Source organism: Mirounga angustirostris, unplaced genomic scaffold (genome assembly GCF_029215605.1).
Source record: "Mirounga angustirostris isolate CCGP_5_RB_7025 unplaced genomic scaffold, mMirAng1.0.hap1 SCAF_9, whole genome shotgun sequence".
Classification (NCBI taxonomy): domain Eukaryota; kingdom Metazoa; phylum Chordata; class Mammalia; order Carnivora; family Phocidae; genus Mirounga; species Mirounga angustirostris.
This window is the reverse complement of record NW_026991717.1, coordinates 112,534,221-112,547,753: the sequence shown is the minus strand read 5'-3', so window position 1 is coordinate 112,547,753 and position 13,533 is coordinate 112,534,221. Positions and strand designations below refer to the sequence as shown.

The window sequence follows — 13,533 nt, the reverse complement described above, 5'->3', positions numbered from 1 at the left end:
ACCTTCTACCTCGACACCAGTGAGTCCCAGACCAGGTCTCAGTCCAGCCTTTTCCCTCAGGCCCCATCTCCACCCAGATGTCCCCCAGCGCCCCCTCAGCATGCCCAAGACTGTGCGGACTACCCTTGGCCCTGACTGACCTCTTTCCTCCTATAATCTCCATCTTGTTCTCCTGAACCTAATGTAGGCATCAGAGACCGCTCTTCCTTTGCTTTGCTTTCCAAGATGGCATTCAGGTTCTGTTCATTCTATTTCCTTCTGTTAGCCGTTTAACTTCTGCTGCCGTGGTGTCAGCGTGGGCCTGCGTCAGCTCTCACCTAGATGATCCCCAGAGGCCTTCAACCCCCTCCCAGCTCCTTCCCCACTGCCGCAGTCCGTCCCCCGCACCACAGCCAGCCAGAGGGGCCATCTGACGGCCCAAATATGGTCTCGCTGTTCCCTGCCCAGAACCCTTCAGTGCCTCCCCAGGGCTTGAAGCCTGCAGCCCATATTCCGTAGCATAGCTCCCAGGATCCTTTGTGAGCTGGCACCTTTTTGGTTTTCAACTAACTTCCCAAAAAGGTATCAGACCTCAGACCCTCTGCCACCCCAAGAGACACGCAGTCCCCACCAAGGACAGGCTCTCTGCTCTCTGTGCTTCTGCATAAGCTCCAACTGACTTGTTCCCCAGTACTTTTAAATATCTTATTGCAGGTGAAATCTGTGTGTCGGAGGGTGGGGATGGGGGATTGTGTGTGTGCGGTATAAACTACAGAACATAAGATTTAGCGTTTTGAACATTTTCAATTTCATTGAGTATTTCGTACACTCCCATTGCTGTGCAGACCCACCAGTGTCTATCTGCAGACTTCTCCGTCATCCCGCACTGAGACCCCATGCCCATTAAACACTAGCTCCCCGGTCCCTTCTCCCTCGAGCCCTGGGCAGTCACCCTTCTCTTAGTCTCTGTGTGACTGTTCTCAGTACGTCATATTAGTGGAATCAGACAGTATATGTCCTTCTGTGGCTTATTGCTTGTAATGTCTTCCAGGTTCATCCACGTGTCAGACTCTCCTTCCTTTTTAAGGCTAACATTCCATTGTACATACACACTGCATTCTGTGTACCTATTCATCTTCTGATTCACATTGGGATTGCTTCTACCTTTTGGCTATTGTGACTAGCACTGCGGTGAACATGGGTGTACAGGTATCTTATTTGAATCTCTGCTTTCAGTTCTTTGGGGTCAATACCCAGAGGTGGAATTGCTGGACCATATGATAATTCTATGTTTAATTTTTTTTAGGAACCATTTTTAGGTACTGTTTTCCTCTAACTGCCTTTTAGAATGTCCTACCCTGCCTCCTCTTCCAACATTTCTTAGTTTACACAAACCTGGTATTGTTCTTTTTTTCATTCTTTAAAACTCAGCTCAGAATTTGCTTCTAGGAAGGCTTTCCCCATACGAGTGGCTGTCCTCCTCTGGGCTCCTGTCACACCCCATTCATCCCTCTGTTGTGTCCGTTTCCCCATGGCATGATCATTTTTGGCCCATTTGTGCTTTTCCCCATTCTACCCTGTGCTGCTTGGGGCAGGGACGGTCTCATCTCTGTGTCCCAAGTGCTCAGAATAGCACTTGGCATGTATGTGATGCTCAACAAATATCAGAGTGACCAGATGCCCTGCACTGGGCTTTTCTGCATAACTAGCAGCATTTTCCCCACCGAACAGGCGGGCCTTTGCACATCTGTGAACTGGACTTGTCTCTTTCCCTGGGGTGGGGGACATCAAGTCACTGAGACATTGCCTTTTCCTCCTTGAGCATCGTGAGGTGAGTAGAAAAGCAGAAAGAAGGGGCTAGTGTCCCGAGAGGTCCTCTGAGTAGCGTCCCCGGACCACCCACACCAGAATCCACAGGACTGCTTGTCCACATGCAGAATCCCAGGCACACCCCAGACTTCCTAAATTAGAAACTTAGGAGGCAGGAGAAGGGGGCTGGGCATCAGAAGCGCGAGAACTGCTGGCTTCACTGCCTTCCCTGTCCCAATGGAGAAGTCCTGTTCCAGCCAGTGTGCACAGCTGGGGCGCTGGCTGGGGAGCCTAGGCTCGGCATGACCTAAAGGCTGGGGCTTTAGCAGGAGAGCCTTCAGGGTGGGGGTGGGATGGGGTGCTGCCTCATCCATCCTATGGGAGGGAGTCCCCGGGGCATTTCATCTGCCCAGGGGGATGGTGGGGTACCTAGCTGGGGAGGCTGAGCAGCGGCCACAGCCTTGGGAGAGCTGCAAGTGGAAAGTCTTAATTTAATCATAAAAACCCAGCTGTGCTTCCCTGGGAGCTGCCAGGCCTAATCACATCTGTGGCAGGAAGTCTGCTCTCGAGAAGCTGGTGGCGGGGGAGGGTGGTGCTGGGAGGCCCCCTGGAGAAGTGCTGCTACCACATTGTGGCAGCCCCGCTCCTTGAGCGGTCACGGCGAGGCTGCTTACATGCTGGGTGTGGCGGGGTGGGGATGTGCGGCGAGGCGGGGCTGGAGACCGTGGCAGGTGCAAGGGTCCTGAGTTCGGGCTCTAGGATGGTAGTTCTCAGCCTTTTGGTGTCCCTGGCCTTTTAGAGACTCTATAGCTATGTGCACTTCCCCCCGCTATGGGCACGCATGAGTTTTAATTCGTGCCTCTGTTCTGAGCTGAAAGTGCTCTTAACGGGGTGTTTGGAAAACCAGCTCTTTTCCTGAAGCTTCTGACCCTGGAACCTGCGTTGGAGGAGGAGGCGGGCTGAGGGTGGGGAGTTGGCTTGGAGCTGAGCCAAGGAGAACCCACAAGAGGCAGCAGTTCTCCAGCGAGAGAGGAACACCGTGGGCAGCTCCGTTTAAACACTAGGGGACTTTTTCAGAATATTCTAAAGTGCCCACATATCTTCCTGGGCCAAACAGTATAGACTAGAAGGGGTTCAGAGCCTTTGCATGTGCTGCTCCTTCTGCCTTGATCATCGCTCCCTGCTGTCACGGCCCGGCTGCCCTCCCACTGGGAGGCCTTTCCTAACTATCCCACAACTCCATCCCCCACCTGCCCTCCTTTGCATCCTCTTTTTAAGCATTTATCCTTCTTAATGTTTGTTCATTTGCATATATTTGTGTGTTTCTCTGTTTGAAGGTCTGTCTCCTCCTGGGCCAGAAGTGCACGAAGGCAGGAAAGTGTTTTGTTCACCCCTATATTCCTAGCACCGAGCCAGGTCCCGGACATACAGGGCTTACTACAGATCTGTTGGGTGGAGGCAAGCAGTTGAGGTCTGAGAAGTGGCAGGAAAGAGGCAGGATTGACTCTCCCTGTTGTTCCCTGCGAGGGTGGCCCTCATTGCTCCTGGACGAGGGTGTCATGAAAGCAGCCCTGCTCCCAGGAAACAGCATCTGATCCTCCCTGCCCCCCCCCTTGGTCTGCATTCAGGGGAGCGCTTGGCCAAGCCGGAGAGAGGCAAAATGAGGGTGCACAAGATCTCCAACGTCAACAAGGCCCTGGATTTCATAGCCAGCAAGGGGGTCAAGCTCGTGTCCATCGGAGCTGAAGGTGAGTGAGGCCTGCCGTCTGACTGCTCTACGGAGCCTGATTTTCTGCTCCCTGTTCTCTTCGCCTTTTCTGCTCGACTCCCGGGTTCCCACACCCCTGGGTGCATTGGGAAGTGGGGCCACCAGCACCTCCATCTGGTCGACCTGTGGATTCTTCATGTAACAACTACACTTTCCATCCAGTCTCTGCCCCCTGGAAAACCAAGGGCCTGCTCCCTGCTCCTGACCGCCCCCAACACCAGCCAAATCCTGGTGCCCTGAGATCCTGTGAGAGTGGAATGCCACCTCCCTCACCCACAGGCCTGCCTGCACTTTGCTGCCCGGGGCAGAGAATTCTGCTGCCTGCAGAGTGTCAGACCCGGGCTGGGTGGAGGGTGAAGGCTGCCTCGAGGCCTCACGGAGCCCTGGGAAGACTGATGTCCAGAAGCCTTCAGGAATATTCCTAATAGCATTTCTCTGCAGATTAGCTTCTTGACTCTTTCTCCTTAGCTTGAAAAAAAAATTTTTTTAAAGCTCAGTATAAATTTGTTTGTTCTTAATGGCTTAAGAGAGGCAATGCAGTTTTTTGTGTGTACTGTGGTGACCCCAAAGGATTTGGGGAGGGAACACGGTAGCCAGGCCCTGTCAGCACTGCGCCCCTTGGATTCAGCCGGGGCTCACTGGGCACCTGCTGTGCGTGCCAGAAATCTCAAGCTAGGGAGGGTTTCCATCCATTCGTTCATCATTTGTTGTATGCGCACAGCTGTGATCCCGAGCAACGCACTGTGGCAGGTACTGTGCAAAAGCCCTTGGTGCTGGCAATCTCGCGGATCCCTCCCACAGCCTCTCTGGTGGCTCTCGTGATTATCCTCATTTGATGAGAAGGAGCCAGATGCCTAACGAGATGAAGTACCTTGCTGAAGGTCCCAATGTCAGTAAGTGGCAAAGCCAGAGCTCAGACCAGGTCTGTGTCTGAGAAATCCCCCTAGAGTGTGGCCTTTTCTTGAAGAGGGCAGGGGACTTGCTCCAGCAAATCAGAGGAGTGCATCTCTTTTCTGGTGGGATGAGTCTAAAGCCCTCCCCAGCCCCCCTTTCTTTCCAGAAATTGCGGGATTTTATATTGCTACATCAAACGCGAATGTTCGCACAGTATCGGCAGCCCCCAGTCTGCGGTGTCAAATCCGGCCGACACGGGTTTTCGTAAATATTGGAACCCAGCCACACCTGTCTGTTTACATATTCTCTGTGTCTGCTCTCCTGCTACAATGGGCAGAAGAGTTGTGACAGAGACCATATGGCCTGCAAAGCTGAAAATATTTCCTGTCAGCCTTTGGCAGAAAAATTTCGCCAAGCCCTGCCTTCCTGGGGCTCAGGCTCATGCTTGGGCAGTTGTGGGTGCTGCCTCATGTGTCCCACCCAGCACATCTTCAGCTGTGAAGCAAAGACTGAGTCTCTATATCCGTGTGGCGCACACAGCAGGTGCTCAGGAAATGTTCGAAGGACTCGCACCTAGCGGGGTACTTTGTTCTGTGAGTGGAAACATATTCTCTGCTTCTTAGAAGAGTAGTTTACTCTCTTAGGGAAGATTAAAGACTTGGCAGAAAACATTTCAACTAAGCAGGGCTGGGAAACCAGAGAAGATGGCGCTCAGCTGGTCTGGTGCAAGCTCACATGCCCCCTGGGACAGGGAAGTAAAGGATGTGTAAGGGGGGCCAGGGGTGACGGTAGGGATGGGTGGGGATTGTGGAGAACTGGGGAAGGCATGTCCTTCTAAGTGGGGCACCTACTAATCGTTTGTTGCTGTGGGGGAGATACAGGTCCAACATGGCTAGATCTTCCCATTTTTTCAAAAGAAGCCAGAAATCCAGATTTTTAGAAAGAAAAACAGCTACCTAACAATATATATATATATATTTTTAACTCTGAGGTCCAAAGGGGAAGGGGAAGGGGGAAGATGGGAGAGAAGAAGAGCATTGGTTCTAGCTCTTTGGCTAGACAGGATGCTTGGCATGGGCTCTCCCCTTCCACCTGTGGGCAGGCCTGTAGGGTGGGTATCACCAGCCACATTTTATAATCAAGGCAACTTAGGCTGAGAAAGTTGCTAGGGCGGAAGCCTGTGGTGTGCTTGAGCATGGGTTCTGGACCAGACTCCTTCCATGTGGCAGAGCCAGGATGAGCCTGGGAGTTTGGGCTCCAGAGCTGAGGTCTGGACCTATTTCCATAGCTGCGGACATGGTGCGCGGGGGCCGAGGATAGGACTTTCTTGTCTGCTTTTCCTCAGCTGCGGAGGGGTGGGTCAGGTTGGCTGTGCCTGCCTGGGCAGAGGGCGAGGAGCAGAGACAACCTCGGGCATAAACTCCACTGGCCCCTCTGACCTTCCGGGAAGTCAACCTAGCTGGCCTCGGATTTCCAGCTTTTCTCACACAGGCCTCACTTCTCTGAAGATTTTGAAAGGCTCCTTTAAAATGAGATAATCCTGACCTCCTCACTGCCCTAGGGAGTCCGTGCTTTAGGCTGAGCCTTCCACTTTGAAATCACCTCTCCTGTTTCAAACTGAGCACTCAGATGAGGCTGGGATGGTTGCTCGGCTGTGCCAGGAAACTGGATGAGGCCACAAATGGGTTTTGTTTATTGTAATGAAGTGCAGTTTATTGCTGTAGACTATAACATAAAAGGCAGTGGAGCAGATCCCTTGGAGTAAGTGCTCGTGGGGGTCCAGGTGGGGAGAGATGTTGCCGGTTACGCTGAGGAGCGTTCTGGGCTGAGGGGGGCAAGCCCAGCGTGGGCAAGACCCCAGATCTTTAAAGGATTATCACGTGGTGCAGGACTAGACTCTGGTGAACCCCTGAGGGGCAGACCCAGGCCCAGGAGGCCCTATGGGAATGGAATGGCTGCTCTGGAGGGGCATATGGGCCCTGTCCCTGGAGGTGTGCGCTTGGAGGCTGAATGCAAGGAATTTCCGTATGTCCAGGAGGGATTAGAATAGATCCTTAGGGTTTCCTGTACCATACTTGATTTAGAATATCTAGACTTCATGGAATTGAGGCTTGACCTAGGTGAGTAAGGTTGGGATTTAATCAGGTGAGAGGACCCGGAAGGATTTTTTGTCTTAGGATCTTTGGGCGGGGTGGGGGGGGCTTGATGGCTTTGGGTGTCAAGAGCCTGGGCGTGATCTTGATAATTGATCACCTGTCCTTGGGGCGGAGGGGGTGGTGGGTGCAGTAGCTAAAGCATGGGTCTGGGAGCTTGGTGACCCCCAGGGGTCTAGTTTCTGTCATGTGCAATGTCTTCATTCTACCGCCTGAATCTTGGGTGGGTGACTGCATCCCTGGGGTGGGGGCAGGGGGTAAATGCAGGATGTGAATGCTTCTTGGCTGGCTATAGACCAGGAATGGCAGAAACATGCCCCCCCCTTCTTCTCGTACCCACAGCAGACATTATAGTCCATTCTCATGTTTTGTCCACAGGGCCCAGTTGTGTGGCCTGGGGACCCTCCTTTTGGACCCAGCATGCTTGGCAGCCCCATGACATAAAGCTGCTGGTGAGATGGGGCCTCCCTGATCCAGACATACAAATGCCTGGGAAAAGGATTTGCTCTGGGGGTGGGACAGGGAGCCAGTGAGCCCTGAGGCTGGGGTGGGGCATGGGGTGTCAACACACCCCACTCTTTTTGCCTGTACTTGGCTCTCCTGTTTCCTGCAGGATCTGGTATGAGTGAGAATTCAGTGAGCAATTCAGTGAGTTCCTGGGGGAAGGGAGAGAGGAATAAGTAGGCAAGACCCCCAAAAGAAGCCACTCTTGTCTCCCTTAGTGCTGAGAGGGCACTGAACTCAAGGCCACAGGAGGCCAGGTATTTGGCCTTCACACGGGCACAAGAGGGGGCTATAGGATGGGGCAGAGGCGGGGGCCAGTGCTGCAACCTCTGCTCTTGGAAAGGTCAAGAGTGGAGGCCTCTTTCACCGGAGCCTCTTCTAGACATTAAAAAAAAATCCCCTGTATTTGAAACACCGTCCATGAAATTTCACACTTGTTTTTTCCACTTTCCATATTATAAAGATTTCTCCAGGTCATTAAAAACTCGTGAATGTAATTTTTAGTGGCTGTGTTAATTGCTGAGCATAGCTGTGCTCTGTTCCAGATCTGGGTCTTGCCCTGGAGGAGCCTGAGTGTGGTTATGTTCTCCCAGCCACAGACCTGGGTAACCTCTGCCCATTCACCTATATGTGTGTAGAGCCCTCCAGTACTCATTCATTCATTCATTCATTCATTCATTCATTCAACAAATGTTGATGGAGGGCTGTCTCTGGGCCAGGCACTCTGCTGGGCTCTAAGCCGTGATGCAAAATGGAAAAATTGTTCCCCTCGTGGAGCTTATGCTCTGGAAAGGGGGAGAGAGAAAACACACACACACACAGGTGTCAGGTGGAGAAAGATCAAGCAGGGAGTAAAGTGGGAGGTTTCCAGGAGAAGATGAGGTGGAGATGGAGGGAGGTGAGGGGCGAGTCCCGTGGATATCCAGGGAGGAGAGAGCTATGGGGAGGGTGGAGGGGGACTGTCAGGGCTTCACTGGCCGCTGACTTTGACTCTGAGTCAGGTGGGAAGTCGTGGAGGTTCTGAGCAGATGGCTGACGGGCAGGACATCTAACTCCATCACACCTTGTACTTAGTATATTCTCGCTTTCCAACTTGGGGCCATGATAAATGACCCTCTTCTGTACAGCAGCCTTAACTCTGTATGTCAGATCATCGGCTGGGTGTAGATTCCTAGAGGGAGACTTCACTGTCAAAAAGTTGAACAATTTCGGGGTCCCTGGGTGGCTCAGTCAGTTAAGCATCTGCCTCCCCTCAGATCATGGTCCCAGGGTCCTGGGATCGAGTCCTGCTTCGGGCTCCCTCCTCAGTGGGGAGCCTGCTTCTCCCTCTCCTTCTGCCTGCCACTCCCCCTGCTTGTGCTCCCTCTGTCAAATAAATAAATAAAATCTAAAAAAAAAAAAAGTCAAACAACTTCAAGATGCTTGATCCTGTTGCCAAATTATTTCCCAGAAAGTTGTTGTTGTTGTTTTAACATTTATACAGACGGTATGAGCATGAGCAGGAAGGGCAGAGGGAGAGGGAATCTAGAGCAGACTCTGTGCTGAGCCTGGAGCCCGACGTGGGGCTCGATCTCACGACCCGGAGATCACATCCTGAGCTGAAACCCAAGAGTTGGACGCTTAACCAAGTGTGCCACCCAGGCTCCCCAGAAAGTGTTTTTTTTAAACCAATTTACACTTCTAGCCACAGTGTGCCAGGTAGGCTTATTACCATCAACACACATGAAGGTGTGGGTTCCTTGTTTTTTAACTTTGCTAATTTAATAGCTGGGAAGATACTATCTTCTTTAATTACAAGAGAAATTGAACGTACTTATAAATTGGTTATATTTCATGCTTTGTGAAGTATTTATTCAGGTCTTTTGCTTATTGTGAATTTGGCCTTTTTCTTATCAATTTATATAAACCCTTTAAACATTATAGATATGAAACCATTGGAAATCACAAATAAAAGGGCATTTTTTAAAAACCAGATCTTTATGAACTGATTCTTAGCTGATTGACTGCCTCTGCGTCCCCCGAGCGTGCTCTGCACAGTGCTGGCTGGCTTTTTACTTCTTAAAGGAGATGGTCATGTACTGCTCATTTCTGTCTCTCACCCAGGCCCTCCTCCGACTCAGGTCTGTGCCCCACTGGTGTCTGCGGTTCTGGGAGGGGCATGTAAGGCCCTTGTTAGCAGGAGGAGTTACATCCTGTCCCCTGCCCGACATGGACACTTTTCGTCCTCAGCACCCCGATGCAGGCTCAGCGGAGTTGCCCGCCCTGCCGGGAATTAGCAACAGCGCTCTGTACCTTGTTGGGCCAATAGCGGCTCGCAGTTTTGCCCTCCCTTTTGAGGAAGGCGATAAGATCTTAGAATATCATTTCCTTAGTGGAATCCACTCTTGCTTAATGGGTTTGTGGGAAGCAGACCCTAGTGGACATGGGCTCAGGATATTGGGAGTTCCTGCAAGTTACCCCTTCTCATGGTTCTGTTAGGTTTCTCCTATAGTCAGTTTTTCAGGTTGGAAAAAATAAGATACTCTTTGGATGCCAGACTGTTAGCTGAGAGTACCTTGCCAGGGGCTGGGTTACTGTCTCCTGATTTGGAAGCAGGTGAGGGTAAGGAGTCTACATTTGATTGCCACAGGCTCAGCCCCCAAGACCTTAAATGGCTCCCTTGTTTTAGGCTCCTTAAAGACAGGTATTTATGTTTGTATTCTCTGCCTCTGGGCCTGGTACAGGAAAAAGAAATTACTTCATAGAATTTATAGCATTTTTTTAAAGTCTAAAAAGTGTTACTTAGACTGAATTTAGCGGGTTATCTCTTAATTGTGATCTTGAAGCTGTTGTTTGATTTTTTAAAAAATATGCATTTGATACCCAAGGGTTGATTTGTGACTTAGTGGATCCTTCAAGATGTCAGTTTATAAACCTTTGTTGGATTGATTCCTTTCTGTTGCCTACACTCGCTTTTTGGGTACGGATGGCTATTTTGAGAGCTGTGATTGCCCAGACTTCTCCAACTCACAGAGTTGCCAGAACACTTGTGATGTCTCCCTCTTCTCTGTCAGTCTCTCTTGCCTTCCCTGATGCACCCACTGGAATTGATCACCTATCTCGTGTTCCCCGGGTCACCCCCAAATAGACTTCTCTCCTGGCACCTGTGATATCTAATTGTACTTTTAAAAACATACTTACTTTTTCCTAAAACTGGAGCTGTGTGGTCTTTGATTTCCTATGTGGTACATGCAGTGATGTGGGCACTCTGGGAATTTTAACTCTGCCCCTGCTAACAGCCATCCTAACATGTCCCGATGCCATTTCTGTAGAAATTGTGGATGGGAACGCGAAAATGACCCTGGGCATGATCTGGACCATCATCCTCCGCTTTGCCATCCAGGACATCTCTGTGGAAGGTGGGTCTCCTGCTGTTTCATTAGTCCCCAAGCCCCCTCCCCCCGCCCAATCAACCCTGCCCTCACCATCACGTCTTCCTCCCTGAGCTCAGCCTGGAGAACCCCCTGACCCCTGGCAGTGGGGGCCCAATTGTGGGCCACATCCTGGCCCCAGGGAATCCCACTCACTTTGGGACTGCCCAAGGGTGCTGTGGGGAAGTATTGGCTCTTGGGTTGTTAAATCCAAAAGGGCAGGGAAATAGCTTGGCAGCCAGGAGGCTGTGTTGCAGGATTCTGAGTGGACCCGAGGTTTTCCACTTCGCTCCCATAGCCCCCTCTGGTGGCCACGTCACAGATCTTTAAGAGGCCACTAATAGTCTGGGGCCGCGCGATCTCTTTAAACTTTTGGTTCCACACTCCAGCAGTTTTTGAGCTTTATTATCTGATATGTGTATATTTATTTTGTAATAAATTGTATTTCTGTATTGATATTCGTATTATGAAACACACATACCAAAACAAATTTTAAAAAGGTGAGATGGAGATAATATTTTAAAAATATTTTTTATTCATGGGGTGCCTGGCTGGCTCAGTTGGTGGAGCCTACGACTCTTGATCTTGGGGTTGTGAATTCGAGCCCCACACTGGGTGCAGAGATTCCTAAAATAAATAAATAAATACGTAAACTTTACAAAATATATTTTTATTCATATTCATGGCCCAGGAATCTTATAAATATTTTTATTCAAAGTAATTCTTTTGATGGGAAGAATGTGGAATAAATTGCTTCCTTCTGGAAATTTTGGTTTGACACATGATGAGATAGCCATGTGAAGGCCTAAGTTTGGTTTATAGATGCTTGGTATTTAGGGCTGAAGCGGTTAAAAAGGTGTCCACAGTAGTCACTTCGAACATGGTTCTTGTGAGTGATGGTGGATATAAATCCATTTTCAAATTGCCTTCCTGGTGAGATCAACTTGATTCTTTGGGGGCTGATTTCTTGTTAGCTCTGGTTAAATTGTCGTTGTTTTAATCTTGTAATATGGCTGATGAGCTTGAGCTGAGGAGAAGCATTAGCTTTGCTGATTTTTTTCATTGTTTGCTTATGCTTGAAATATTATCTTTGCAGAAATCATGTCATGTCATTTTAAAGTCCATTTTGTGAATTGAGAGTAAATGAGATCACCCATGAACCCTCTTTGCTGGGGTTCCATTTCTGCAGTTCACAGATGCGAGCACATGGGGGCAGAGTGGTTTACAGCCCTTCTGTGCAGGGAGCTCCTGCGGTCCCCTCAGATGCCTACCTGCTTCACCTTACAGACATGTGTCTGCTTCACACATACAGCAATGGCGTCCACCTATGCATTAAATATAAGGAAACTTTATTTTTTAGATGATCCTAATGCTTCTGTCCCCCACGGTTGTGTGCACTCTACGCTGCCTGAATACCCCAATGCGGAGATCCCAGGACTTCAGATTTCATAGGCCAGTCAAACACAGACCTGACATGGGTTGCTGATTTACTTTGTAATGCTCCCTGTCTTTGAATAAAAGGGAAGGATGGGGAAGAGATTCTGAAAGTTTGAAAGGCCATTAGATCAGTATTTACGTGTGTTATGTGGCTAGCTCGTAAACGCTGCCTCACTTGCTTCTTTGTTTCTCAAATAACTTCTCAGACTTTGTTGAGGAAACAGACTTAGTGGCCTGGTAGCCCCAGGGTTGGCATCTAGGGGTCTTTGTATAGACCCCTCGTGTGGCGGAGCATGGACCCCGTGGGCACAGTGGGTGGGGCTTCCCGCACACTGACCTCTCTGCCTGCCGCCCCCCTCCTCACAGAAACTTCTGCGAAGGAAGGGCTACTCTTGTGGTGTCAGAGAAAGACTGCCCCCTACAAAAACGTCAACATCCAGAACTTCCACATAAGGTGAGTGGCTGGGGGCTGAGGGGCTCTTGCAGAACCTGGGCTGTTCCCCCAAGACCCTCCGGCCCCCTTTGGCTGGGTTCGTTGCAACTCTAGAACAGAGCAGAGGTCCCTGGGGAAGAAGTTGCTTTCGAGGGGCGGGTGCCACAGACCCTCCGATGCCACCTTCCCTCCCAGCGGTGCCTTCGATCTAGCTGCTGCTACATAAGCCTTCGGTTGATGCTCCTCGAACTGCTGGGGAGCTCTCCAAGGAGAGTGTCCAGAAAGTTCCAGCCTGGGGCACTGGAACAGAGCAGAGAAGGGGAGGGGATGGAGACCTTGGTGGAGAGTAGAGTTGGATGTGGTAGGTGTCTCAACTTGCCAGGCCCCCAAAATCTTGACCCCAGTGCCTGGGATTGCGGCAGGAAGAAATGCTGCTTCCCATCCTGTCTTCTCCTCACTCCTGCTCCGAAGCACTGTGTGTTCATCTCTGGAAAAAAGGAGGACCCTCCCCTGCAATCCTCGTTTAGAGCTTTCCCTTAGTTAATGCCCAGTCCCATTCACCAGCTTGCCCCCCACCTTCTCTCTCCCTCGGGCAGCTGGAAGGATGGCCTTGGCTTCTGTGCCTTGATCCACCGACATCGGCCTGAGCTGATTGACTACGGGAAGCTGCGGAAGGTACGTGCGGTGGCTCCCGGCTGCCAGGTCCCTGCCAGGTAGGGGGGAGGTAGAAGAGCAGGCCTGGGGCCCTCTTCTGAGAGCCCATGGCCACGGTCAGGGGTGTCATTCCCCTTAGACTGGCCCCAGAGACAGCCTGTAGAAGTCAGAGAAAAGCATCTCCACTATGAGGGCTACTTGGGTTCCCTGTGTGCACAGCATGCGTGTTCTTGCTGACCCAAATAGCCCACAGCGTATTAGAACCCTGCAGCATGTTGTTGGGGTGATGGGATCTTCACTCACGTTTTCCCCTTCTATTTTGGGGGTTTATAAAATGGTTATTGTACTTCCATAATTTAAGCTATTGCATGTTAGAGGCATTTGCTCCCATCCAGGTCCAAGACTTGCTGTACAGTCCCAGCAGATTTCCACCAGACTCATTGCTGAAGTTTGGCTGGGGGGGTTTTCTTTAGCTACTGCTTAATTTCACTT

General features: G+C 50.6%; 1 protein-coding gene across 4 annotated transcripts in view; it reads left to right on the top strand.

Annotated features, from left to right (window-relative positions):
- The window catches only part of ACTN1 (actinin alpha 1), a 92,822-nt gene that overhangs the window by 51,135 nt on the left and 28,154 nt on the right, over window positions 1-13,533 (top strand). For all 4 annotated transcript variants that reach the window (XM_064571237.1, XM_045901075.3, XM_045901074.3 and 1 more), the window contains exons 3-6: window positions 3,417-3,536; window positions 10,419-10,505; window positions 12,321-12,408; window positions 12,984-13,062. In XM_064571237.1, the coding sequence (XP_064427307.1) occupies window positions 3,417-3,536; window positions 10,419-10,505; window positions 12,321-12,408; window positions 12,984-13,062 (374 nt within the window). The remainder of the gene's footprint in view (window positions 1-3,416; window positions 3,537-10,418; window positions 10,506-12,320; window positions 12,409-12,983; window positions 13,063-13,533) is intronic.